This window comes from Rhinatrema bivittatum, chromosome 18 (genome assembly GCF_901001135.1).
Source record: "Rhinatrema bivittatum chromosome 18, aRhiBiv1.1, whole genome shotgun sequence".
NCBI lineage: Eukaryota > Metazoa > Chordata > Amphibia > Gymnophiona > Rhinatrematidae > Rhinatrema > Rhinatrema bivittatum.
Window position 1 is genome coordinate 50,104,915 of NC_042632.1, and position 27,528 is coordinate 50,132,442.

Genomic DNA, 27,528 nt, shown 5'->3' on the forward strand with positions numbered 1-27,528 from the left:
CGGGGGAGGGAAGAGGCCGCGCCATGGATTGAACCAGGGGACCTTCCGCACGGCGCTGCCCAGCACTCACCTACGGAGCCTCCGGGGCCGGCCCATCGTGCGGAGCGTCAAACAGGCTTTGTGGAGAAGACAAGATGAATTGGAAACGGCCTTGAACTTCACTCGGTGTGGCTGAGATGCTGGACTTCCCCGGGGTGCATGGTCCGTCCCGTGTTACTATTTATCATACGTGACGGGAGGGGGGGTGGCTTGCGCTGGCATCAAACGTTCTTCATTGGCAGAGACGCTGGTTTTCCTGTGGCCGCTATTAAACTTGCCGGCATTTTAAGGTGCAGGGCTTTGGGGGACTTTCTAGTAGCGTTTGTGCTGTACCCTGATCAATCCTCAGATAAACAGACCGAAAAACGAGAGACAACTATTTTTCTTCGGTTTAAATTAATTCCCTTGACTTTATGAGTTAAACCCTGCACGGGGAACTTCCTGACCTGCTGCTATTAGCATTTTCTGAAATTCTCTTTCCTTCCATTTTTCCCCCAGTGGAGACAAATTTTTCTTCCAGTGACTTAAACTCCCGCTTTAATATAATGAAAAACAATCACTTTCCAGTACAACTGATTGACTTGGATACAGCACTTTAAGGGGCTGAGTCAAGAAAGAGTTTTCTTCTCTGGGTACAGAATGGGACAAAACTCTTTTTGAATGAGGCAGCAAAGGCTGGATTTACTGAGGGCTTCTTGACATTACGAGGGGGGAATTTTTTTTAGCTTGCAGGTCCTGCAGGTAATCTTTTGCTGCTTATGTCTTGCATGATCCTTGTAAAAAAAATGCCCAGGTCAATTTTCAAAGCAATCTAGCCAAGTTAGAAGAGATTCATGACCCTAGATTTCCTTCTCTTCTGGCAGGCTAAAAGTGTTCGTGGTCTTTCACAGTGGCGCACAGACCTTTAGACGCATCATAAGGAGGCGATCCCAGGAGCATTCAGGTTGGGGGAGGAAAACAGCGCACAGGCATGACATTGTAAAAAGTACATGTGCTATTTTTCTGTGCCTACACAGAATAGTGGCTTTTTTTGTGCAAAATACTTTTTATTAAAGCAGCAAACTGTCACATGCAAACAATTTTCAACAACATAAAAATGACATGTAGACAAAGTCCCGTCACAACAATAAGCGAACAAAATAATAGTACTACTACTACTAACAGTGAACATTGCAATACTCCTGCATGTTCACATGCCTTTATATAGGGCTTCTGTATTTTATGGTAGTACCTCTTCCCCCATTCATTACACATGCATGAAACACTATCATGCATTCTGCATTCACACACTGTCATGATCCTCACTCCCCTTCGTAAAATTGCCAGCATCCTTCTCTTGCTACCCCATTCATAACCCATTCTTGCAGACTATCGCTGCTGCTATTAATATTGGTACTGTGGGTTAGAATCATCCAATACATTCTGAATATACTGCTGGGTATCGCGACATGATCTGATCACACTATAGAGGCTGAAGGCAGGCCCTGAATCTAACATACCCCCTGCAGTTTGTGGAGTGCCCCAAGGCAAATACAGTGCTCCGTATCTCTGAATGTGGCTTTGGTTTTTTTGTTGTTGTGATGAACTCGAAGCTTAGCCGGAAACAGCGGAGAGAATCGGGTGCCTCTCCGGTACAGTTCAGAACATGAAGGCATCATCTCCCTCCTCTGGGCCACTACGTGGGCTGAGGAATCGTTGTACTCGACTCGCTCTTGCCGCCGATACACTCTCAGAAGCTTAGATTTGTGCGACCAGTTTAGTATTCGGGCCATAACTGGTCGAGGCCTTCCTTCTTTTGTCTCGCAATGGCCCCTATGCGATGCACCCCTCTCGCAGCGTAGATGGTCTTCCGGTATAGCTAGGCCCAGACGTTCAAAGCGGCATGGTTCTTCCTCTTGCTTCGTTTCCAGCAGCCCCACTATTTTTTTTTTTAATTATTGCATCTGTTCCTATTTTCCTGATCTTCAATGGATCAATTAGTGCAACGGTTTCCTCTTTCAACTCAGCATCTGCTAACCGGTCAGCTTGAAGCGAGACACGTTGCTCCGCAGAGTCTAGCCTCTTTGCTCACCCCTCCAAACCTCCTTTATTTCTTCCATGGAGGCCTGTATTATAATTAACCTTTCATCAAGAGCTGATTCTAGGCTTCTCGAGATTCGCTGAAGGACGCAGTTACAGGAGTCAGATGCCTAGAGTAGTAGCTGCCTGCCCAGAATTGCAACTTTTGGTTGTTGTCTCATGGGCCCACCACTGTCTTCTGCCACTGCTGACTCTGCTGCAGTCCAGTAAATTCTGCAGCAGACGCCTTCGTGTGATCCCCGCCACAGCCCCACCAAAACTTAGAAGAAGACGCTGATGAGATCAGAGGGAATGGGATGCTGGTCAGAGCCTAGGTTGGGGGAGAAGGGGGGGAAGAGAGGGAGAGAAAGTCAGGGTGGCTGTAGGGGTAGGGTTGGGGTAGATGGGAGGGCAGAGTAGCAGGGGGGGGGGGGGTGTTGGTTGGTTTGTCCCGCCCACACTAAAAGGTGGTGTTCTGCTGCCCCCGATGACACAAAACCAAATTTCATTAGGTTTTGTGTGTTCAGATGAGAAAAGCACAAAACGAATATTGTAGATGACTTTGTGTTTTTAAAAGGGCAGCACATCTGGCACGCCTTCTTTCTGATTTCTTTGAGTAGGGCAAGCTTATCCCTGTTTAAATTTTAAAAAGCATTCCCTTTTATGACAGGCACAGAGCAGGTCTGCAAACAGAGTTCCTAGCTTGCATTTTTCTCTTGCAGGGTTCTTCTCCTAAAGCAATGTTATTTAAACATTAGCAGGGCCACAGCAGAGGGGACGAGAGAGAGAGTCTGCACTAGCGAGTAATAACATTCAGACCCTCTGCAGTGTCTTACTTCTCTTTTTCCCTCTGCTGAAATACAACACTGCACATCCTGTACCAATTCTGGGGCAGTGTAAACAGAATAAGCATGTGTGTCTGCGGGCCTGACTTGGGAGGTGAGACCTCCATATATCAAACATGGGACTAGGCAGGTGTGATTTATCATCTCCTACAAGGCAGTTGTAATTTATAAGATATTTCTAAGCCAGTTATACACACATTTTCCCCACTCTTTACAAAAGTGAAGAGCTTCAGGGAGCTGAGGTGCAGCATGGTTTGCAGAATCTGCTTTCAGGAGCTGCTTTAGGAAGGGTTTTGAGGACACCGAGGAACACATTCCTTTCAAAGCTAAACGCCATTAACTCCGACGAGGACCTAGAAATCCAAACATCTGCCAGCAGTCTCCAGTCTCTCCCTCCAGTGGGTGGCGGGGCGGGAATGTGATTCAGCCCTTAATTGCTTACAGATGTCTCCAAGACATTTCGTGAATGGAAAGGAGAGTGAAAGGTTGTGAGAAGCGTGTGTGAGCGTGGCAGGGGATAGGCGGGCATGCTGTGCTTCTCCGTCTCCACAGGGTTTAGAATTGACCTGGCTTAACCTATGATTATGCTTAGTAATTGTGATAATTTAGGTCCCCCCTGTCCTTGCCTTGGGGAACTTTCAAGAGAGAAACATTAGGGCTTGGGTGACTCTCTGCATCCTCAACAGATATATATATTTTTTTTTTTTGACCCATTGGGTTTTCCTTCTGCTGCTTGGGCTTCCAGCACAATCAGAAAGGGGACTGGGATCTAGCGCTAAGAGCCACCCAGGGACTGCTTTGTTTTCCCCGAGCTGCACCCCCAGGATTTTGATCAGGCTTATCTTGGTAGGGGAAAGGGTCAGAAACAGGACCTCATTTCTCCAAACACCACAGGCTTCAAACTCCTGTAGGGCCCCCGTCGGCCCCAAAGCTGTTGAGAAGTCTTCGCATGTGCCCGCTGGCATCCTCACCAAGGCTTGGTCTGTGCAGAAGATGGCAATTTAATCCACACAGGGCAAACAGTTCGCCTTCCGGGGATACTTTCATCCTCAACAGCTGTATTATACTTGTTGCATTCACGCTACTTACCCCTACACTGCCGGCGCGGCAGGATGCTGCTGGCTCCTCTAGTGCACGTGTGTGCTGATGCTCCAATTCTTAAAGGCCCATAGCAGGAAAACCTCCACGACACCCTTAGACGATATCAACTCTTCAACCTAAAGACTGGTGCAGATGCCCTTCCAGTGCCTCAGCAATAGGTCCAGCTACCCCGAGATAGTGCGTGTTGCCAGCCTGATCTTGCCTTGTCTGACCTGCCTGACCCTCCTCCTGTCCAGTCTTCCACTCACCTAGCTCCTTGGACTGATTCCTGACCCTTGCTTGGACTTCTGTTTTCACCTGTCTGCTGCCTGCCACTGACTCCTGCTTGGTTTTCGCCTGCCTGCTCTCCGCCTTTGATCCTTGCCTGGCAGACTCTGCTACTTCACACCCGCACCCAAAGACTCAACCCAAGGGGAGCAAGGGCTGGAATAGGTGAAGCCTCTACCTGGTCTCTGCTTCGCCAGGGTCTGCCTACTGGCGGTGAGAACCTGGAGGGCTGCTCCCCGCAGGTAGAGCCAATCTCACCGCAGCCTAAGGGTCCACAGACTCAACAATGCTGCCCCACTTTGAGGGCTGTTCAGCTCCTCTCCTATACTGGGGAGATGGAGGTGGCCTTTCGACTCAGAGCAGAAACCAAAGCATATACTTAGCCAGTCAGTAGCGGTGCTGCTCCACACTCAGTCTCTCTGTAGCTCACGCTACAAAGACCACACATGAACTAAAAGGTCATTAGAGCAAAAAGCTAACTTACTCCTGTCACATGAGATAAGTAAAAGCAGGGATGCAAACATGATAAAGTAATTTTAAAAAATTCCATTAATAGGAGGTTTAAAATGAACAGACACTGACTGCGTGCACTTTGAAAAGTTTATTTTTGTGAGTACCCTGAAAAGCAAGTTACAACATTTTGGGTTTCTTTTGGTTATTACAGATAAATTAATACTGCAGATGAAAAGGAGCAAGCCCAGAAAACTCTCCTCACAGAATATTTGTCTGTAAAGTAGTAAGTATGCATGGTAAGTAATGCGAAGGGACAAAAGGTCCCATTTCTCTCCGAAATAAAATCAGGCTCTCAGACCATAGCATAGCATATCCGAGCAGTGAAAACCTATTTCTGATGCAGATCACACTGTTCCAGCTCTTTATGTAAAAACTGGATGAGATCAATGATATACGCCGATATGTAAGTTCCTAAAATATGGTCCAGGTTAGTATTAAAATGCAAAGAATAGAGATTATAGGCACACCTGGTATGAGAAACAGTTAAACAAATGCAATTGAATTTATGGTTCTCTTAGATAAAGTACACTTGAACGCAGAATATCCTAGTGTGAAAAAAACTGGGCAAACTAATCCCAGAGAGAGCTTTCTTTTATCCACCTGAAATGGAACGCCATCATTTTTTACTTCCAGTGTGCATCCTACTTACTTCAGTGCCGTGTCACTTTAATACTGCACGAGGTGTGCGGTATCATATGCATATCGCATCACAAAGTGTGGGTAAGGAAAATGACCCTTTAGTCTGACGAGACAGCTGGTACCCAAACAAAACCCTTAGACAGTAACTTGTGAGCACCCATACGCTGGAATAAATCATGCTCACAGTTGCGCGCGTATGATTTAAAATACGCCTACCATGCGTATGTATGCTTTTAAATTTAAACCATTGTGCAAGCAAACATACTTCACGTACCTTCTTTAGGACTTTGTCAGCTTTAACGTGTGGAGATAAGTGGATCTTAAAACATGCTCACACGAAGGATGCTCCCAGTTTTACCAGTTAGTTCACCAGTATGCCTAAGTCTATCTCAAAGTCATCCTTACCCCTCCGGATCGTCAGCCTGCACTCCCCCCAGTTGACCTGGACACCCTCACCCTGTTGTGTTAGGCCTAAAAACGCGATTTCTGCAGACTTACACCTCAACAAGAGCAGCAGTAAATACATGCGGCTAACAAGCCGCTGCACACTGCGGCTGCCGGATTTAAAATATGGATTTACACGAAACTGTTGGCCCCGCCCCGGAATGCTCAAACACACCCTAACTCTGCCCCACCCCTTTTTTTTACTCATGTCCTGGGGTATATATGCGAGGGCGCGCGTATATGCAGCATTTAAAATACGTGTTGCTCATGCACGGCCCAGATACTCGCATATATGGGCCTTTTAGTGCGGACATTTTTAAAATTCATCCTGTAATAAGCAGAACGTTTTAGGGAGAGCTCTTGGGCTAAAACAGATCTAATTTCCTGGATCTCCGCCCTAAATATTCATTAGTCAATTGACATATTTCGGTTATCTGGAAAAAACAGACCTGTTTGTGGCTGTTGAGGAACCAAGTTGCCTTCCCATGCCTCAGGTTGTCATTAGCCTTGCGAGAAGTGCAATAGTTCTCCTGGATACACGGGTCTGAAACACCACCCACCAGCAAAATCTAACAGTTACAGTGGAAAATGGGTTTTAAATCCAACAAAACGAGATTGCGCCAGGTGTGCTCAAATTTCCAGGGCCATTTCAAATTAGCCATCAAACAATTTACTATTGCTTTTACTGATCCAAAAAAAATAGCTTAAGAAATTGTAGATTTCTGAATAATGTGCTTTCCTTTCAGACAGATAAAAATAGTCTTGGATGCATTAATGCTGCAAAGTGCCTCATGATCTGAACTGACTGATTCGTTCTTGCAGCTGCTCTTTAGAATAAACTCACCTGCAAGCAAACTTGCTTAAAAGTAGAAAAAGGAACAGATGTTGTTCGAAACCTAGGAAAGAACAGCGGAGAAGGACCCTGAGGCCCAGCGAGCCTGCCCAGTTTCATCTCTGGTGCATGCATAGCCATAGACCCCAGTTGATCTCTGGCTTTCCTGTTACGTCTTTGCATCTCGGGGTTCCCTGTGCTTAGCCCAGGCTTTCACGGCAGTTTCTGCCTCCATCACCTCCCCTGGGAGCCCGTTCCATGCACTCCCCCCTTCCTTTCCATGGAGAAATAGTTTCTGTTGTTGCTGGATGCTGAAACTGAAAATGGGTTGCATGAAAGGATGAATATTTGGAGGTGACTGATGCAGGACACGATTTTTCATGCTGGCTTGGGGAATTATTCATCTTTCTCTTGCACAAATTTACTCCTGAGCATAATTTGCTGTGGGACCAGAGGCCCCCAAAGATTAAGCTGATAAGGTACCACAAGAAGGGCATAAACTTCAGAAACCTGCCCAAGAAAACCATCGGAAACAAAAACTACTGCAAAGCTAATCATGAAATGCCCAGAGAAAAGGCTCAAGAAAATCCAATTGTGAGCACAAGACCGCTGGTGCTGCAAATATCAACAAATGCACAAGTAGAGAGCAAGCGCGCTCATTGGGTCCATAATTAGGAGTGAATGAGAGGCACAAAGCCCCCTGGGGCAGAAAAAATGACAGAAATGCAAGAGCGCCCCAGCAGGGGACGAGAAGCCAAGAGGAGTGTGGCTTTCCTCCGACCATCCAGGCTGGTGGGGAAGGGGGAAGGAGGCAAAGAGGACTGGGAATCAGAGTTGAGGGACATGGAGGCGAGAGAGGAGGGAGGGCAAGGGGCAGAAATAAGATTGCCTGCCCCAGGCACTAAAATCCCTAGTTACAGCGCTGCCCTCTATTAAAGGAACAGCTGAAACCAGTTGAATCACCCGAAACCGCTTTGGATGTTCTGTTTTGGGGATATACAGTAGGGTGTTTTTTAGATAAGAGGGGGGGGGGGGGAGTTTGGTGCCTGCTATTTTAAATGTTATTTAGCAATGATTTTGTACGGTAAGTCTGCCTTTTGGTCCTAGTGAGAGAAGGGGTAGGGGCTTGTTTTATACGGTGCTATTGATGGAATTCTGTGAACCCCGTTGTGTCGCTGTAGAGAGAGAGAGAGAGAGACGTTCTATAGATACCCTGGATGTATGGAAATGGAAACCGAAATGATGAAAGCTCTGAACTAGAACCAGAACTGGGGGTTGGAGCTGGGTGGATCACATGGACCTTGAGTCTATTTTTCTGTGATCAAAACTATTAACTATTAAGGGGAGCGCCTCTTATTGCTTTGCTAATGAGAGGGGGGGGGGGAGGCCAGGAAGAGAATCTTTGAATTAATGATGCGCTATCATTTCCCGATGCACCACGCTCGACTGGGAAATCCCGAGGACCAATGTCCCAGGATTAACAAGCATTATTGTATGAAATGTTACTCTATGCTGTTTCATTATTTTTGTTATTAAATTTAGGCTACCGCCAGTCCTTTTCTAGGCATTACCTTAATGAATTTCTTTTGCCCAGCAATACCCAGGCAAGAGAAATAGCACATGCTAATTTAAGGAGCCCTTCCGCTGACGAGAGAAATCATCAGTCTGCTGGGCGTAACATGCTTGCCTGCTTATATCCTCCAGATCATATTTTCTCAGTGTTCCTGTTATAAATTCGGGCCGCGGTCATCCACAAGCAGCCCCCCTCTCAACCTTCGGCGGGTCTCCCCACCGGCGGGCTCGCTCCGCTCCAGGCCGCATCGGGGCCTTCCCTCGGCGTCCTCGCCACGAGGAGGACGCCGACTGCTCTCCCTGCCTGGCTCCGCCCCTTAGACACGAGCACGCGTTTCTCTGCTGAATTTAAAGGGGCCGCGGCGGGAAGCCTCGGCCCAATTCCTAAATGCTCGTCATCAGCTGGGGACTATTAAAGGAAGTCCCAGCTCACTGCTGCTTTGCCTTGCAACGAGGTTCACTCTCTGGAGTCACTGGTTGCTGCGTTCCTGATCCCGTTCCAGTCCCGGCTTCCTCTTGGCTTGTCTTCCTGGCTCCGGCTTCGCTTCTGGTACTCCGTGTCTGCTGCCCGTCTTGATTCCTGGCTCGTCGCTGGTCTTCGCTGTTCCGCTGCCTGCCTCGACCTACTGGTCAGTCTCCTCTTCAAGCTTCGCTGCCACGACCTCCGGGCTTCCTCTGACTACGCCTCTCTCCTGCCTGTCTCGACCCGGACTTCTCTTTGTTCCTTGCTTCACCAGGAGACCGCACCTAAGTCCGAGCGGCCCGGGTCCCCAAGGGCTCCACCCGGGGTGGGGGTGGAGGACCTCGGGCTTCCAGTGGTGAAGCTCCAGTTGGCCTCCTGGTCTTGATCCGCCTCCCGGCTACGGACTCCGCTGTGGGCCAACCCCCAGCGGCTTCTCAACGTCTCCTAGCCGGCCCAAGGGTCCGCGTCATAACAGTCCCAATTAAAGTGATTTTTTTCTTTACTGAGTTTCAACAGATGCATTCGTCACAGGCCGCAAGAATGCCAGACCTTTTGCTCCCACTGCCATCTTGACATAATGTTAGCACTAAAACTCTTGGGGGGTCCTAATTTCCAAAAGAATATTTTTGCAGGCAAGGGCTGGGAGAAACCCTGCTGAAAAGCAGGATCCAAGACACACGATATGTCAGTATAATCTGGTGGCTGACCCCAGGAGAGAAGCTGGTGTTAGTTTCATGCACCAAACCAGCTACATTAGGCCAGAACTCTGTAAAACCATGACTTTATCTAGGAAAGCTCACGTACGATTGTGTATTCACAAAGCAGATATACGCACACAACCCAAAAGGCTCATTACACCTGCCAACTGAAGGGCACTTTCAGTCTTGCTGCTGTGTTTTGTTTCCTGCCCTTACTGCACTACCCTTAGCTACTGGCCGAATATCCTGAAATGGGGGATTTCTCTGCTGAGCTTCCTTTGGTAAATGATTTTTCATGCTCCCCTCCCTCTGAACTACTGCACTTCTTCTCGTCCCCTTACAGACCAGCTCTTTTTTCTCCAAACATTACTGTCCCATCTTAGATGGAGTTTTCAAAATAGTTTCAGTGCTTGAAGAGATGTTCCTAGAATTCTGTTGCATGCAAACCGACTCAAATGTTCCTTCGTATTTACCCAATAACCCTACAGGATGACATTCTGTTATTGTTGGTGATCGAGAAAAAAAAATCCTAGCAACTCAGCTTTCTTCTGTCACTGAATTATGGTGTATAAAATGCATGGCTTATAGCTGATGTAAATTAAGTAATGTTGATTAGCCTCCGGTAAAAATGGTTTGCGACATTGCTGTGTGTGTGTGACAGGTCCACTTTGCCCCAGTGCTGGTTGCTGAGTTGGGTGGGTTACCCCGTTTCTCAGGAATCTATCACCAATGCAAAGAGGAGGGGAGCTTAAATCACTACATTCCATGATATGTTCCAAGTCGCAGCATTTAGAAAGGTGGATGCTTTCATTTCAAATTGCTTGGCATTAACTCTCGCTTCTGATTTCATAGCTGTGAATTTCCCTAAAGTCAGTGGGCTTTGCAGACAGGCAAACCTCTTGCTCTATCACGTCCAGGACTTGGTTATGCAGAGAATATGGTGCAGGCTGTGCAAGGACTGCTTGTCGCAGACAATAGCTATGGAAAAAACCAAAAAGAATTCCAGAAGCTATAATTATATAATGGGGGGAAAAGAGGCAAACTGTGCCCGCAGAGCAGAAAAAATTCACATCTATACTTTCACCACGCTTCTCTCCTACGCTGAGTTTATCAACAGGATCTTTGGCCCGTAAGCACACAGTGCTGAGGACTACACTGGCTCTCTCCAAGCAGGTCAGAGGCCACCAAAAGCAGGACTGAAACCATGCCTGCATTCTTGTAGCTTTTTTTTTTTTTTTACCATGATTGAAAGATAGCGGTTGCTTTGATTCGAATCATTTCTCCTTGACTTGGGGCCCTGTGTGTGTGTGTGTCTCCTTGTTCTCAGATTTAGCAAAGAAAAAACCTCCAGCGCAGTGTTTCTGGAACTTGTCTTTATGACGGGTACCACGTGGAAGCTGCTTTACATCAGTGTGAAAGCCACAAGGCGCTGTTTACTTACTGTGTGTCTGTGTTAGTGAAGGCCAAGGGGGGAGCCTGCCAACACGCTCAGCCCCTTCTCCCAAACTGCTTTTATAGGAGCCTTCTGAATTCTTTGAAGGCGATAACGAAAGGCATTTCCACAGTGGGGTAAAACGCTGCTTTATCCACGGATATAGGCTCTCTGATCACTGCACGTGGGTAAAAGTACCCCCTCCCCTCCCCCGTCTTTGAGCGAGTGCCGAAAAATTACGCGCAGAGGAAACAGCTGCAAATCTCTGAGTGTGATTTTTCCTTAGGCAATAATCAATGCAAACCTCGCAGATAAAAGTAACCCACAGAGTTTGTACCAACGCGCCCAGTTTTCATTTTCTTTGTCGCAGAGGGAATACTAGTTTTATGGAACAGAAGTAGAAAACGACTCAGTATTTACACAGACTTCTAATGATGTGAAAGCCAAAAAAAAAAAGTAACAAAAACATAACATCAAAAACTACATCATGGACAACAATAATGTCGGAGAAGGATGAAGGCACCGATCCAAGCCATCAAACTCTATAGGCGGTGAAGTGGATTGTATAAAACACCCGAAAGGCACGAGGGCGGTTTCTGAGACCTCAGTAAATCTGGATTAGATTTCATCACTATTTATGGGACGAAGAGACACGTGTGTGCATGATTGGGGGTGGGGTCATGGCATCAGGAGAAGAGGTCGCTTTCGGACCCTCTCCAGGAACAGATTGTTCAGTTAGACAAGTTCAACCTTCGCATTGGGGTACACCGCCACCACATCATATCCCTCAGGGGGCTTCACCCTTTCCTTCGCGTGAGTTTCGCAGTATAGCCTCTCCTCTATGAAGAAGTACCCTCTCTGCTTCAGGTTTAAGCCACAGTCATCGCACATAAAGCATTCCGGATGGTACAGCTTGTCCCGGGCTTTGACAATTGTTCCACTGGAGAGAGAGAAAAAAAAAAAAAAGGAGAAAGATTTGCCATGAAAGCAGGGGCAACTACAGTGAAATCACAGAAGTGGATTTATACCCCCCCGGATGCCTTCAGACACGTGGGCAAGTTGCTGCCCATCCCCCGCAAGACAGCGAGGCGCTGCAGCTGACGAGGTAAAACAAGTGACTCCCAAAGCAGGACGGCTGCCCATTGGTCAATCCACCCCTGAATATAATTGCATATCCTAGCAGTGCAAAATCTGGGTCTGAGGGCCGCAAGCAGGCCTGGTTTTCAGAATATCTACAATGAATGTTCACCACGTATATTTGCATGTGCTTGGACTAGGAAACAGGCCAGCGTTTCCTAACCAGACAGGTTTTCAGGATTGCCGCAATGAATATGCTTGCGAAAGATTTGTATACTATTTAATTTTTGTTTATATGATTACATGTCTAACTATTGTTTAGCCTGTTACACAAAAAAAAAAAAAAAAAATTCACACTTTTTATTGTTCATGTTTTATGGTGATACCAATCTCCCAGTTTTAGTTGTTCCAAGTTATATATTCCTTGTTCTATGTAATAGTATTCTTACATGCATGTTAATGTTAAATGTAAACCGAATTGATTTGTAACTCTGCTACATGAATTTCGGTATATAAAAATGCTAAATAAATAAATAAATAAATAAATAAATAAATAAAAAAAAAAAAATATATATATATATACATACATTGGAGAGCTATCTCATGCATAATGCTGACTGGTTAGCTGTGCTTCCAGGAGAGGGTTGGAAACAGTGAATTAGGCTAATTTGCATAGCTTTGTTTCCTGGAAAACCAGACCCATTTGCAGCCCTTAAATACCAGGCTTGTACACTTTTGATGTATCTGAATGGTGCAGTACTCTCCCCTGCTTTAAAGAGAACTTATTGGCGGACATTTCAGATGAAAATATTATTTGCTCTCTTTAAGCTTTCAGCCTTTCGTTTATTATTAAGCTCAAACTATTTAAGAGCACAATTTATAATTTCATGCATCTGACCTGTAAACTATTAGGCTCAATGGTAATAAGATGACACAGTTTTTTTTTTTTTGGTAATTGTCTATAAAAATACTGCTCTTTTTTCTTTTTTTTCTGCATATTAGACAGGTTTTGTTATTTCTTTCAGTACCAGTCTAAGATTATCACAGATGAGATACAAGATGTTTTCTTTGTTAAAATGTAATTTTGGATTGAATAATTGGAGACTAATCTGTGTTTTATCTTCTGTAATGAACATATAAGTTAATAAAAATAAAAATAAAAAAAAACAAAAAAAAAAAAACAATAAGATACAGATTAATAGATCTTAAAAGCCAGAGGACAGCACTTCCAAGCTACTAGAGGCTTATTTTCCTGCAGATTCGCACAAGTAACACATTTAAGACTAATCGGAGAAAATTCTTTTTCACTCAACGCACAATAAAGTTCTGGAATTTGTTGTCAGAGGATGTGGTTAGTGCAGTTAGTGTAGCTGGGTTCAAAAAAGGTTTGGATAAGTTCTTGGAGGAGAAGTCCATTAATGGCTATTAATCAATTTTACTTAGGGAATAGCCACTGCTATTAATTGCATCAGTAGCATGGGATCTTCTTAGTGTTTGGGTAATTGCCAGGTTCTTGTGGCCTGGTTTTGGCCTCTGTTGGAAACAGGATGCTGGGCTTGATGGACCCTTGGTCTGACCCAGCATGGCAATTTCTTATGTTCTTATCCCGTTAAAATATAGAATAAAGTGAAAAAATGATGCCCATGCAATAACTGATGCCTTATATTTTTATTTTCAACTTCATTGGTATGAAGGCTTAGAAGATACAGGACTGTAGATAAGCGTGGAAAACAGCGTGTCACTGTTGTCCTCTATCAGGAATTGGGCCTCTGACAGCATTACTCTTGGTGGGACTGGCAGGCGTCTCTGTAGACAAGCCTTACTATCCCAGGTAGCCCCTAGACTGACTACATCTACTTTGAACTGCCCCTTAAGACATTCTGATGCATTAAAGATGGAGTTTCAGTTGCTGAATATCATCGAACACAGACTGTATCAAACTCTCCAGAGCCACCAGCAGGTCTGGTATTCCAAAGACCCAAGATGAATATTCATTGTCTATTCTTGCATACAGTGACTTTAGTTTATGATAAGTTTTAGGTCACATATGTTGGCGATCCTGAAAACCAAACCTGTCTGAGGCCCTGAGTTGAATATTCTCAATCTAACGGTCCCTCATCGTTCTGAGTTGTTGGATGAGGCTTTGAGCTTTGCTAATGTCACTCATCTAGTACAGCAGACTCAGCAAAGCCACTCAAAGCTCCATCTATGACCCTGTGAAAACATATTCTGAATTTAGTGCGGCCCATGCCTGTAACAAGGCTTTTATGCATGCATCTCTAGCAATAAAGGCAGCAAAGGATTTTCTTCAAGTGCTGCTAGAGCAGAGCTTTCCAAATCTGTTCTGGAGATTTTCAGGATATCCCAATGAATTGGCATAAGATAAGTTTGCATATAGTGCGTTTCTGATGTATGCACATTTATCTTATGAATATTCATTATGGGGTCATCGGGACAAGTATGGAAAGCTTTGTTGTAGTGTTATTTCTTAGTTCTGATTTGTACCAGGCCTGGATTTAGGCACGGTCAATATTGGCAACTGCCTCTACTATGGGTCTGTCACTCTCTGTAATGCTCAGCCGACCCCCCGCAACAGCATCTGAAGAAAAAAAGGGAGTGCTCACAGGCCCTGTGGCAGCCACCCCCCTTGCATGGGCGGATCTGCGAGCATTGCCAGCTGACAGATCCCCATGATGACTTCCTTTACATTTCTTTTACGGGCTAGAAAAGAGAAGAGGAGGGGGAGACCGGACCTGAGAAGAGACCATAGGGGGGAAGGAAAAGAGGGAGGACCAGTGTAGATGCATGGGAGGGGAAGGATAGGATGAAGCACACGTGAGGGACCAGGCTCCTGGGATGCTGCTTTAAATCCCTCCCTGATTTGTACAATATACTACCTTAGTTCTATATGTGAAGAAATCTGTTCCAAAAATATGGCCGCATGCGTGCACCAAACTTACACAATGCCGTTCCCACATCTGGTGCACTCAGGAAGCAGCTGTAATCCGGGCATGGCACCTCCAAGTTTTGGCACCGGGGACTTTATGTTTCTTGGGCTGGATGGCCACTCCGGCTTTTCACCTGCCAAAAGATTTACAAATGCAAATCCCGTAAACTGTGCATTATTTTAGAAGCTAGCTTATTTATTTATTTATTTAAAAGATTTCTAAACCGCTCTATCCATAGTTCTAGGCAGTGTACAATAAAAAATACATAACCATGTAAACACATAAGAAACATAATGAAATATTGACTGGCATTGTATGTGCATTGTTGCCTGGTCTGTAAGCAGGGGAAAAAGTTGCACTATTTCAGGGATTATTGTATCTATTTGTAATACCCCAGTATTACATATCATATATGTATATATATTTATAAAAGGGTCCATCGGGACTGGACAGGGAGAGATGGGGCTCTTCTAACCAGATAGCTTGAATTTCTTTCTTCTAAAGTAAAATCAGTCAATCCATGATATCAAAATGTTTCTCTTGGGCTTTGCTATGCACAGATGATTTAAGAGTGGAGTGGGAATCAGTGGCTCCCTTTCCTAGTTATGCAGTGCAGGTCTGAGGTAGGGAAATGCATGCAATAATAGGAACAGATAATTCTAATACACATTAAGTGAGGTATAAATCTAAGCCACTGGCACTGCCCAAGAAGCACGTGCTTAAAGGAAAAAAGAAACAGGAATCGGTGTATGAGGAAGCTCAAATTTATGGAGATACTCTTACTTCCGCATGCTCATCTTCTGAAGGAGATCTGCCAGCTTTTGCCAGAAACATTCATTTAGCATAGTAAGGGATTTTATTTGTTTTGGTTTTTTTTAATTTTCCTAAAACCCTTCCAGTATGCTGACTAAAGGGTAAAAATGTCTCATTCCAATAATTCTGCCAAATATGGGCATTTCACCTAGAGCGTTATCTCTGCAATTACTTCACAAAAAGGAACATTGAAACCAATGAAGCAAATGTCTCCTGCTTGTCACATGTTGCTGCTGATTGTTTACGTTGATCGGTTTGTCTAAAATCATAGCATCATAGACCTATGATGGCAGAAATAGACCATACAGCCTATCCAGTCTGCCCATCTACACCAACTGCTCACCTCTACAATCCTTACCACTCCTCGATCTACAGGCGTCCTTGAATTCAGATGCATGTCTTTGTGTGCACAGTTTTTGGTTCGCGTGCTTTCATTCCCGCTGCATTAGCATACCATTAGCTACATCAAGAGCCAACTCGTTTTTTTATAGGGTGGGAGTAAAGAAAATCTGCGCTGAAGCTCAGCATACATTTTTTATCTGCTTCTTATTACATTGGGCTCTCAGAAAGGCTACTCTGAAATTCAAGGACATGAACAGTGCAAGGCATGAAAACTGCAAAGAGAGCGTCATGCACATTCACCAGTAATAGTGTCAGAAAATGATGGCTGCACAATCCTTCCCTCAGTACAATTTTATTGCATAGCTTTTTCATTATGTCAGTGGAGGGGGGGGGGGGTAGGAAGAGCAGGGAGGGTGAGTGGGGGGGGGGGGGGGGGGGGAGAAGAGCTATCCTGTGGAACAGCCTCAGTGGAGGTGCTAGAGCCAAGGATAGTTTAGCATGCTTAAAACATGTTTTCTGCATCTAAATTCCAAGCACAGGATCTGCGCACCACAGATTATTAACCTTAGCCCCAGAAACTTTACGCCAGCTCTGATCAGGACTTATGTTTCCACCATTAAGAAAACCTGAGTTAAGCCTGTGCACCTTTCTGCACTGGGGAATAATAGCTAATGCCCTGATTAAAATGGGATTTGCATGAAGCACTGCAAATTTGTGTGCAGATGTTTCCTCATATTTGTGTGCACTTTTTTTTTGTGCTAAGCTACTTGTTAAACTGGGAGCAAAGTTGTACAGACAGTTACACACCTGATTACAGTGGCCTACAAATCCTTTGTAGGACTCTGGTTGGTGATCCCTATCCTCGTCTTCCTTGTGATATTGGTGTTATTGGCCGTGCAAGATCTGTTTCACTTTAAAATATTTGGGGATCTCTTTAAAATAAGCCAAACATTTGGAAGAACTATGTTTTGTCTTTGTGAAGGGCACAGTTTTTGCATTCACTTGAATCAGGTTACTAAATAAGTTTGTCTTTGAGCGTTTGTTTTATTAACTTTTCAAAACAGAACCACTGGACTCAAACAGCTATTTAATTCTGCTGATGGGTTTGAGTTGCACGTTTCGATTCTGGTCTTCCAATTTGCCCAAAGTGGTAAGAATAAAAACCAAAGCAATATACTAAATTATAAAGAACAAAATAAAACGAGGTATTATTAAAACTGCAGCATCAAAATTATAATCCAATGAAGTCAGAACAATCAAATTTTAAAATACAATAAAATAATTCCAATAATCAAATTAAAATACGCTCAATCATAAAAACTCTATACACAGTATTTAACGACACCCAGTCAACTGTATTTGCTCAAGGCAAATAAATATTTACATTTCATAATATCCATAAGTTTTTTCTTAATTATGATGCTGAAACTTAACTTCTCTCTGACTTCTTTAATAAACCATGAACGATTCTGATGAAGAACTGAACAGATTATTCAGTGCAGCCGGAAGAGGCAAAGTGAGAGCTTTAGGGCACACCTCTCGAATAACTGGTAAGGCCGGTGTCTGCCTGACTGAAACATGTTTTAGGTTGCTTTAAAGATTTGGGGCTCAAATTGCCAAAATCCATTTTGGTCTCTGAAAGGTGAATGTGGGAAAACACTGCAACAGGAAATACCGTATAAGCAAGAGGCGGGAGGAAAAACTAAGCCTATGCCTGGATCTTCTAGCGCGTCTCAGTGTTACCCTGTCTCGCTTTCTGTTGTGCTTTTAAAATTTTCTGAGGTTTACTCAGGAAGACGTCCCTGCACTGCGGTCATAATTTTCCATGACTAATGAGTCTATTATCCTCAGAGCTCTTTCCTACAGAAAGAACACCAAAAGGGGCAGAAATTTTTAAATTCCAGGCATGCTGCCAGCAACATATCACTTTTGCTTAATTTGTAAATGAGCTTTATTTAGTCTCTGAAATCTGTGTCGTTGTCCTATTCACCACACATTCACCAGATTTTGTGTCTGCAGTAGATATCCCTAGAATTTTTTTGGCACCAACATCCAAGCTTTATATGTAATTGACTGTAATTGCTTCTGCCTCATCTGCAATAGTGTTGAAGACTTATCATAGCCTAGGCCTTAGATGACACTGTTAGGTATCCTCTTCCTTCAAGCAAAGCTCTTCGTAAACTTAGGGCAGGGATAAGCAACTCTGGGCCTGCCACAAACAGGTTTGATTTTCAGGATCTCCAAAATGAATATGCATGAGGTATATTTGCATGTACTGCCTTCACTGTATGCAAATATATTTCATGCATATTCATAGTGGATATTCCGAAAACCAGGCCAGTTTGTGTGTGGCACTCCAGGCCAGGAAGTTACTTTCATCTGTTCCTCTGAAGTTACTTCTCCCCTTTCTCCCAATTCTACCTTGTTCTGTATAGTAATGTTAAAATGCTACTCCACTGCCTTGTTTCCCCTCTCCCCCAACGAAAATAAACCCACAATTGGTAACATGTATTGCACAGGTGGCAAACTCCGGTCCTCGAGGGCCACAAACAGGCCAGGTTTTTAGGATATCCACAATGAATATACATGAGATAGATCTGCATGCTCTGCCTCCAATGTATGCAAAACTATCTCATGCATATTCATTGTGGTTATCCTGAAAATCTGGCCTGTTTGTGGCCCTCGAGGACTGGAGTTCGCCACCCCCGATCTATTGTATGCATAAAACAGAATATATAGAAAAGGATAGCAGATAAACATTTTATCTTTGAATATTAACTGAGTTCTTCTTGAGGTTTCTGAGATGACCTTTCTCTCTCTGCTCCATGATCACGACAGCCACGACTCAGATAGCAGATAGTAAAGTAAACCCTAAAATGCAATCTAATGGAACCAATTGCTAAGGCAACCAGTCATGAATGACAGAAAGAATAAGAAACCAGAAATAAGAGTACCGCATCCATTCCCAATTAATTGAAATATATCATACTCCATAAAGATGCACTTATGACTCATAAGTGTGTGTATATACAAGAGACCTATTCTTTCCTGCGAGAGAAGGTGTGGAGGAAGCCTGCAGCATACACGGAGAAGTTGGCATGAAAAGAGCCAGAACCCCTGACTCCCGGGCAAGGTTACCATCTTGCAGAGTTTAAGTGTAGTAATGGTTCTGAAAGGGTTAAATGCATTCCTAATGGCTAGTGTGTGATCCCAAAGCCATGGGAGTCTGCAAGGCTTTGGTTCCCTAAACGGTGCAGCTTTAGGTCAGTTTTGCGGATTGTTAATGTGGATGTGGACAGTTCCATGCCTGCAGAAATGCTAAAATATTCACAGGAGGGGTCTGGGGTTTTAAATCCAGAGGCATTGTATGCACATGCTAGAAGGTCATGATAACCTAATGAAAAACAGTACTTAGCCTCCAGAACAGGAAGGGAAAGTACAGTTTTGAACCGTGCTCTCTATAAATGGGAGAAGGCAGCCCTGGAGGAAAAGTAACAGATTTGCTAAAATGATAACAGAAATGAGGGGATTAAGAAACATATTGAGATGGAGAAAACACGGGAAGCTGAAGAAAGACAGTACAAATTACACGTGTTTGCCTTTCTAATATGACTGAATGCCATACAGTGCTACGAGGGAAGGATTGATGTCCCGTAAGCCTAGACACTGCCATTGGACTAACTTAGTATACAATGGAGGCTCTGAAAACTCATTAGATTTGCACATATTTTTGTATGCAGATGTTATAAACTAGCTCAGAAGTTCCCTCAACAAATGTTTTGTGGCCTCAGAGTGTGGCCTCCAGCTTTTGCCAATAGCCACGTTGACAAATTTTTTTTCCCCTAAAATACTCATTCAACTTTAACTGAAACCTTCATTCCTGGAGACCACGTCTGAGAAGCACTGCACCACTTGTGGCATGTGCTGGCTACTGTTGGAAACAGGACACTGGACTTGATGGACCCTTGGTCTGACCCGGTTCTTATGTTCACTGTTTGCACTTCAGTGCAGAGTCAAAGGGAAAGGTGTAGCATACAGAATGAATGAAAAATGTGATGCCAGTCAACAATGGGCACAGTCTACTGAATGGCCTGATTGGACCATGTGGGAAACAAGCTTCAAGATTGTCGTTTTACTTGAAGAAGGAATTTTGAAATGTGAAACCCAAGAGGACTCTTATTGATGTCTTTTTTATGTAGAGAAAGTGATTTATGTTGCTTCACAACACATTTTTGAAGAGTACACGATGGATCATGTAACATGACCTATATCAGATGAATACATCAAGCAAAACTACATTCAGTAAAAGAAAGCCACCCAGCTTTACTGCATTTTTTGGTGATCTCTCTATAAAAAGTTTTTTTAAACCCCCCTTTCATTACATCTGCATGTTCTCATCCATGTTATCTGAATTGCCTCGTTTCCAGCACTTTTTCCGTTCCAGTTCATGGGATGCTGCACATTTGATTTGCAACTATTGATTTTATGAAGGGATCAATAAAACCACAAATACTACTACTTACCAAGAAATGCATTACGCAAGGTTAAAAAAGTATCTATGTTTTCCTTGTCTCAGAACCAGTTTTTGAAAATGACTTTATTTAAGATAATTTCTTTCAATCTGAAGGATCCAAAACTACTGAAAAGAGGGGGAAATCCTTCTTCTCCCCACTTCTCTCTCAGGCAGAAAGACAAAAGCTTCTCCCAAATAAAGATCATACTTAAGACAAAACACTGAAAACTCACTAAGAGCCTTTCCATGAACCTCTGGATTTGAGTCAACATTAACTGATTTCTGTTTTCTAAGCCTGTCAGCAAAACTCAGCTCCTTCTCCTTCCAACTCCAGAGCAAAAATCCAAATTACAACAAGGGGGGGTCACCTGCCAATATACAGGCAGGAATCAACCACTCCAGCAGCCTCCTGGGGGGGGGGGGGGAGCTATGGCGAGATGGTACATTCCTCCACTCTCCACTGCTTGCTCCTACTGACTAGGACAAATTCCCCTCATAAGGATCCCAATGGAGCTCTGCGGTAGTGATTATATAAAATGACCTTTTTGGGTATGGGTTAATATGGGCTTTTGTTTTGAATACTTTGAGATGTATTGTATGCCCAGTGGAGGACATATTGTGGTTGTCAGAGCAGTGAGAGGATTAAACCCATCTGCCGTGGCACTCTGCTCCGGGAGCGGCCTCCACGGTGCAGTCCAGGGTGTTGGTCAGGCGGTTTGAAGCTAAGAGAGAGAGAAGTCCAGTTTTTCATCTCTCTGCAGGAGTTTGGGGGAAGGCAGGAAACTCTGCCTTCTGTCCTGTGTCTTTGGAGTCTGTTAGTTGAGCATCGAGGGCCACACAAAGTAGTTCCCCGGTGCTGGTGCTTCTGACACTTTCCCCGAAGGATGACATAGATTGACCCGATGGTGTAAAAACCAATACAGAAAACTATCTCATTAACAGATTGTGGCTTCTAGGACTTTTTCCTTCTTGTTTTAAAAATGAAGATTCAGTTTCACTAATGTGTGGAGTACGACGACCTGGAACAGCACTACAGTATTTACAGGGGTTCTGGGCGGGGGAAGCTCACTCATAAGGTTTTTGGCTCCATTTGTAGGCGGCGCCATAATGATCCTTACCATTCTCGCCAGCTTCTAACATGCCCTGCAGATATTTGAAGGATCCGGATTGTTTGGGCTGCGTCACGGGCTCATCATAATCCTGGAGCATCTTATACACATCTGACTGCATGTCAATTCCATTTTTGCTTCTTAGGGGGGATCGCAGGGGATCGGCACTGGTGAAAACAAAACAGGCGCCAAGTTTCAGCCGAGGTAACAGATGGAAACGTAAACGTGATTGTGCTTTTCAGACAGAAATAAACGTTATCATCGTGGTACATCTTGCTAAGAAAGCGCAAAAGCTGATAAAGTTCTCAAATGATTTGAAATTTAACTATGCGTCTTCCCAATCCCAGGCCCGGTTGCAGTGTATTCAGGTACAGTAGGCACTTCCCTGCCTCAGAGGGCTCACAATCTAAGGGGTCTATTTACTGTGAGATCCGTATTCTACACTACCCGGCGATATTGAAAGCCGTATGCAGCTAAATTCTGGCCACCTAGCTTGTCGGGGGCGTTCCGGGGGCAGGCGGGAGGCATTTCCGGACGGAGCGGAGTTAGCTGTATAAATTACGCGGCTAACTCTGGTCCGCCCACAGGGCTGTCCTAAAGTTAGATAGTTAGACATAATCGGCTAACTTAGAGGTAGCTCAAAATGTACCCTAAAGGTTTTCTCCCCTTCTGTGTCTATGGGAAAAATGCTTAGTAAATCAGGTCCTAAGTTGGTACCAGAGGCAAAAAAGAGAAGGAAGCGACTTACCAAGGTCACAAGAAGCATCAGTAAGGGACGTGGGGATTTGAACCCTGGCTTGCCTGCTCTACTCCCTAGGCTACTCCACTGCTTCAGAATATGTCCCCTGTATATTTTGTGCTTTACCAGCAAAGTAGAAGGGAGGGTACAAAGCCTTAAAGAGGTTGGGTCACATCAAATAAGTGATTTAACTGGGTCGAGTGGGCTTGACGGACATGTTTTCTTCTCTGTAAGCACTATAAAGCTATTGGCATCGCTCAACATCTGCAAAGAACCAGTTGGGAATGCTGAGATGCAAATTCATTGGTCATCGGTGACATTTATTTATTTATTTATTTAAATAAGAGCAGCCGTCTCAAACACTGCTGCAGAAGCACTGCTCGGGGTTTTGGGGGTCTGCGGCAGAGTAATCAGATTTTTTTCCCCAGGAAGAGTATTTCCAGTTTAACAACTGTCAAATTTATCAATTGTTATTCTTTCTTCACTGTAATTAACTTCAATATTTTTTTCTTCTTGGCATTAGGAAGTGCAGCTATTCCATCATTGGCACCAGTGAGATTAACATCCAAACAAAAGAAAAAGATTAGTTTGCATGTGTGGTGGCTGAAAATTAGATGCCCACGGACATGGACAGGCTACAGTGGGGAGCTTCAGTCTATTCCTGCTTGCAGATGCCCTGAAGCAGCACTCTAATTACCAATATTCGAATGCAATGTGGTCAGATTTGGTGGACTAGTTTCTTGGAATGCAGGAGTTTTAACGTACCAGAAACAGCGTTCAGTTTGGTGCCCGTGAGAAGCAATCTGGTTTACAGCACTGGCAGGGCTGGTGCTTCCATTAGGCAAACTAGTGCCAGAATTTTGGGGGCGGCAAAATTCTGCCAACACAAGGCATAGAAGGGTGTTGTGCCAGATCTAATACTGCTAAAGAAGGGAGCACCGTGCCACCGGAAGGAGGGCATGCTGTGCCGGAGCTGCCACCAATAGATAAGTTGGAGAGGGGGGGTGCCTGTCCGAAGGCTCTCCTAGGGTGCCAAATATTCTTGCACTGGCCCTGAGCACTGGGATGAATATTCATTAAGCTGTTCAGCGGCAAGATGCTCAGCTAGAATATTGATTTGGGCCTGCCTAGAGGAGTCACTAGTGCAACCTCCCAACTTTTCAGTGACCACGACTTATGACAGTGCACGAGCCCAATGGTCCACGTGCCATACTTCACCCAAATACAGCCAGCTAGGTTACGGCTGTAAATTACCTTCCATCTAATTGGTAAATAACATAGCCGTGTGGGTTAACAAAAGGCGGATAATCAAATATTAATAATAAAATGTAAGCTATTCCTGCACACGGGGATAACCACTTAGCTGGCTAAGTCTTCTCCCCTCCTGGGGATGCCGACCATTTAAATGTGTCCATATCTAGTGAGTACAGGCCGCTAGGGAAATTGCTCTAAAGCCCAAATCAAGAGCAACTGTTAAAAACCGTATAACATGTCAAAGTTGTCCTCGCTCTTACGTACCTTTGGGGAGAACCAATCTGCAGTCCACTCATGTGTGTCGGCAAACTGGCCTCCACGTTGTTCGAGTAAAGCTTGGCCGGATTATTATACTGCATGTTTAGCATCGGCTTGCTCCCACTCGGGCTTCCAGGAGACACGGGCACTGACTTTCTGTGCTGAGTGCTTCCAGGAGATACATTATCCTGCGGAGGGGAGGGGAAAAAAAAACCCGGCATGTGATTAAACACACAGAAACCTACTCTGCAGTTCTTGGAACTCAGCCGCGGAGAGTGACGCCGCCAGCCGTACGTGGCTGTATGCTAGAAAGACGGACGGGAGGAGAAAGCAGAATTTAAACCAACTGAGAGAGAGAGAGAGTGCAGCTTTGAAATCACACAGGTAAGAATGTCACGATTTTATGGGGTTTTTTTTCTTAATGTGTCTTTGTGCAACTACTCCACAATGCCTACAACACTCCCCTCTCCTATGAGTGGTGTGGGGCAGGCCAGACAGGATTAGCAGTTTCAAACCGTTGAGTCACCAGGCTGGCCTCCTGCACCTTCATTATATATTTTTGGACACAGATCAGTTGAAACTGTCCACATTAGACAGTGCAGATCCTGAAACAATCGTTACCTTGTTTGGACTCCTTCATGGCGGCTGGAGGGCCCATGTGATTTAGGGCCTCAGTGCAAAATGTTAAATTTTTTTTTTTTTTGTTTTCTGCACAGGGAGCCTCACATGAGTAAAGCTCAGAGCGAGCCAATCAGATTAGCCAACAGAGGCTCTCCACAGAGCAGCAGGCGATCTCTGCAGGACTTGAGGCCTAACGATTTTGGCTACCTGGACGCAAAATGAGACTTACAGCCCTTATCTGCAAACACAAAAAGAAATCCACACAAAATCCAATCTAAAAAGTAAAAAAACGATCGTAAGGCACTTAGGATTCCATTCAGCCAAATTCATTTTGAAACACCAAACATCAGGAAACATCTGAGCTTTGCCGAGTAGCGGAAGCTTGCACCAGGGCAGTCCCTGGACAGAACTGAACCCAGGGCAAACGTTTAATTCCTTGCACCAGGGCAGTCCCTGGACAGAACTGAACCCAGGGCAAACGTTTAATTCCTTGCACCAGGGCAGTCCCTGGACAGAACTGAACCCAGGGCAAACATTTAATTCCTTGCACCAGGGCAGTCCCTGGACAGAACTGAACCCAGGGCAAACGTTTAATTCTTTGCACCAGGGCAGTCCCTGGACAGAACTGAACCCAGGGCAAACGTTTAATTCCTTGGCGCTTCCCCTTCCCTTTGGGATCCCTGCGCTCCGAGACTGACGGCCGACGTCCCCCTCCCTGCTTGCCCACCCCTTGAGTCAGCTCTGATCATCACCTTAATATCTGAAGCACCCAGGAGGAGGAGGGGGTCACTGCAGATGCTCCTTGAGCCCCCCCCTCCGCTAAACAGCCTCTTTCCCCAAATCCATACTCGCCTCCTGTTCTTTTCTGGCATTCCTCAGACAAGACCCGAGGCCGGCACAAACCCGGTCCCCATGCGCCCATCGGTTCTTAAAACCGTTTTATGCTTGGGCAAAAATGGGAAAATGGGTGAGGTTGGACCTAGGGCCGGAGTCAGGATTCGGGCACCAATAGGCAGGATGGGAGAGCGGGGGCTGGGAGAATCTGGCGATCAGCTAGCGGGTGAAGTCCCTCTGCCTCCACACACCCCCCCTCCAGTGTCCCTTTGAAGTGGACGGCTGCAGCGGGCTTCTCCTTGGCCTGTGTATTTGGCGCGCAAGGCAGTTGCCCTGTGTTGCCCCGTTAGGGCTATGTTCTTGTCCTCCCTGATCACTGTGAGGTGGATATTCAAAAGACCTTAGGTGCCTCTGGCAAACTGAAAATTCCATCTCAGCTCCTAAATTTAGGTGCCTGTAAAGTGGGCAGGCCAGGGGAGGGATCAAGCTGCTAGAAAGAAGTTAGGTGCTCAATACTAACACTTCCTCAAATCAATCAGAAAGCCATATATATATATATATATATATATATATCGGGAAAAAGCCTTCATATATAATTAGGCATCAAAGGAAATCATGTATATGTGGTTTATAAAAATAGTAATTGTCTTTGAACCACTAACGGTGAATAGATGCCCAACTATTTTTTAATCATCGGTTTCCTAAACATATTTTTGCATTTTTTCTTTTTTGTATTTAAAATGATTGCATTAATAAATTACCACAGACACTTATCTTGAAGTTGCGTCTTAGTTTGCCAGCACGTAATATTCATGCCAAAATGCCCGACACGATTCGTGTTTCGCAAAAACCTCCTTCCTCAGGGGGCTGATACGGCGTAAATTATAGCGATTCTTCGTGTCTAGGTCAAAGGATCCAGATTCTCTTCCAACACATTAAGCGGCAGCCACGGCGCACTAACTTCCAGCAGGAGGCATCTAACTTAGGTACGTGACTGGCAGGCTTCAAAATTAAGTGGCCTCAGTTTTAGAAGCCTAAAGTTAGTCTTCTGTTTCCAGCAAACTTAGGACCCTATGTTCAGCTAAATTTGGGAGTGCAACTTTTTTTTTTTTTTTTTATCTTGACCTCCATGTACACTAACAAAGGTTGATCCAGACAAAGATTTGATCCAGAACAGAAAGCGAATTCTGAAAAGGAAAAGTCCGAGACAATTTCAGGAGGCTGTGCTCTTTTGATATTTTTCTGAGAAATTAAATGCAGCTGAAAGACTGCAACAAGGATTCCTTCTTGAAAAGGGTCCTTTTAAATGCAAAATCTGCCCAAGTTACGTTTTTACACCTAGAATCTGTGGCGGAGTCTGCTGGGCAGTGCTGGATCTCAGCGGGCACTCAGCCAGTGCTCACAGGAAGCTTCAGGGTTGCCACGGATGACTATGGATACTGAGAATTTTTTTTTAAGTGGCTTGCATGAGACATAGAAACATAGAAACATAGAAATGACGACAGAAGACCAAACGGCCCATCCAGTCTGCCCAGCAAGCTTCACATTTTTTCTCATACTTATCTGTTTCTCTTAGCTCTTTGGTTCTATTTCCCTTCCACCCCCACCATTAATGTAGAGAGCAGTGATGGAGCTGCAACCAAGTGAAATATCTAGCTTGATTAGTTAGGGGTAGTAGGGGAAGTAACCGCTGCAATAAGCAAGCTACACCCATGCTTATTTGTTTTACCCAGACTGTGTTATTCAGCCCTTATTGGTTGTTTTTCTTCTCCCCTGCCGTTGAAGCAGGGAGCTATGCTGGATATGCGTGTAGTATCAGTTTTTCTTCTCCCCTGCCGTTGAAGCAGAGAGCTATGCTGGATATGCGTGAAGTATCAGTTTTTCTTCTCCCCTGCTGTTAAAGCAGAGAGCTATGCTGGAAATGCATTGAAAGTGAAGTATCAGGCTTATTTGATTTGGGGTAGTAACCGCCGTAACAAGCCAGCTACTCCCCGCTTTGTGAGTGCGAATCCTTTTTTCTTCTCCCCTGCTGTTGAAGCAGAGAGCTATGCTGGATATGCGTGAAGTATCAGTTTTTCTTCTCCCCGCCGTTGAAGCAGAGAGCTATGCTGGATATG

At 44.7% G+C, this 27,528-nt stretch overlaps 1 protein-coding gene across 1 annotated transcript in view; it reads right to left on the reverse strand.

The window, feature by feature from the left end:
* Positions 1–4,896: 4,896 nt before the first annotated feature.
* The window catches only part of PDLIM4 (PDZ and LIM domain 4), a 100,771-nt gene continuing 78,139 nt past the window's right edge, over positions 4,897–27,528 (reverse strand). Inside the window, exons 4-7 of the mRNA XM_029583855.1 lie at positions 23,963–24,144; positions 21,715–21,872; positions 14,941–15,061; positions 4,897–11,843 (exon numbers count right to left, since the gene is read on the reverse strand). Of these exons, the coding sequence (XP_029439715.1) occupies positions 11,639–11,843; positions 14,941–15,061; positions 21,715–21,872; positions 23,963–24,144 (666 nt within the window). The 3' untranslated portion in view covers positions 4,897–11,638. The remainder of the gene's footprint in view (positions 11,844–14,940; positions 15,062–21,714; positions 21,873–23,962; positions 24,145–27,528) is intronic.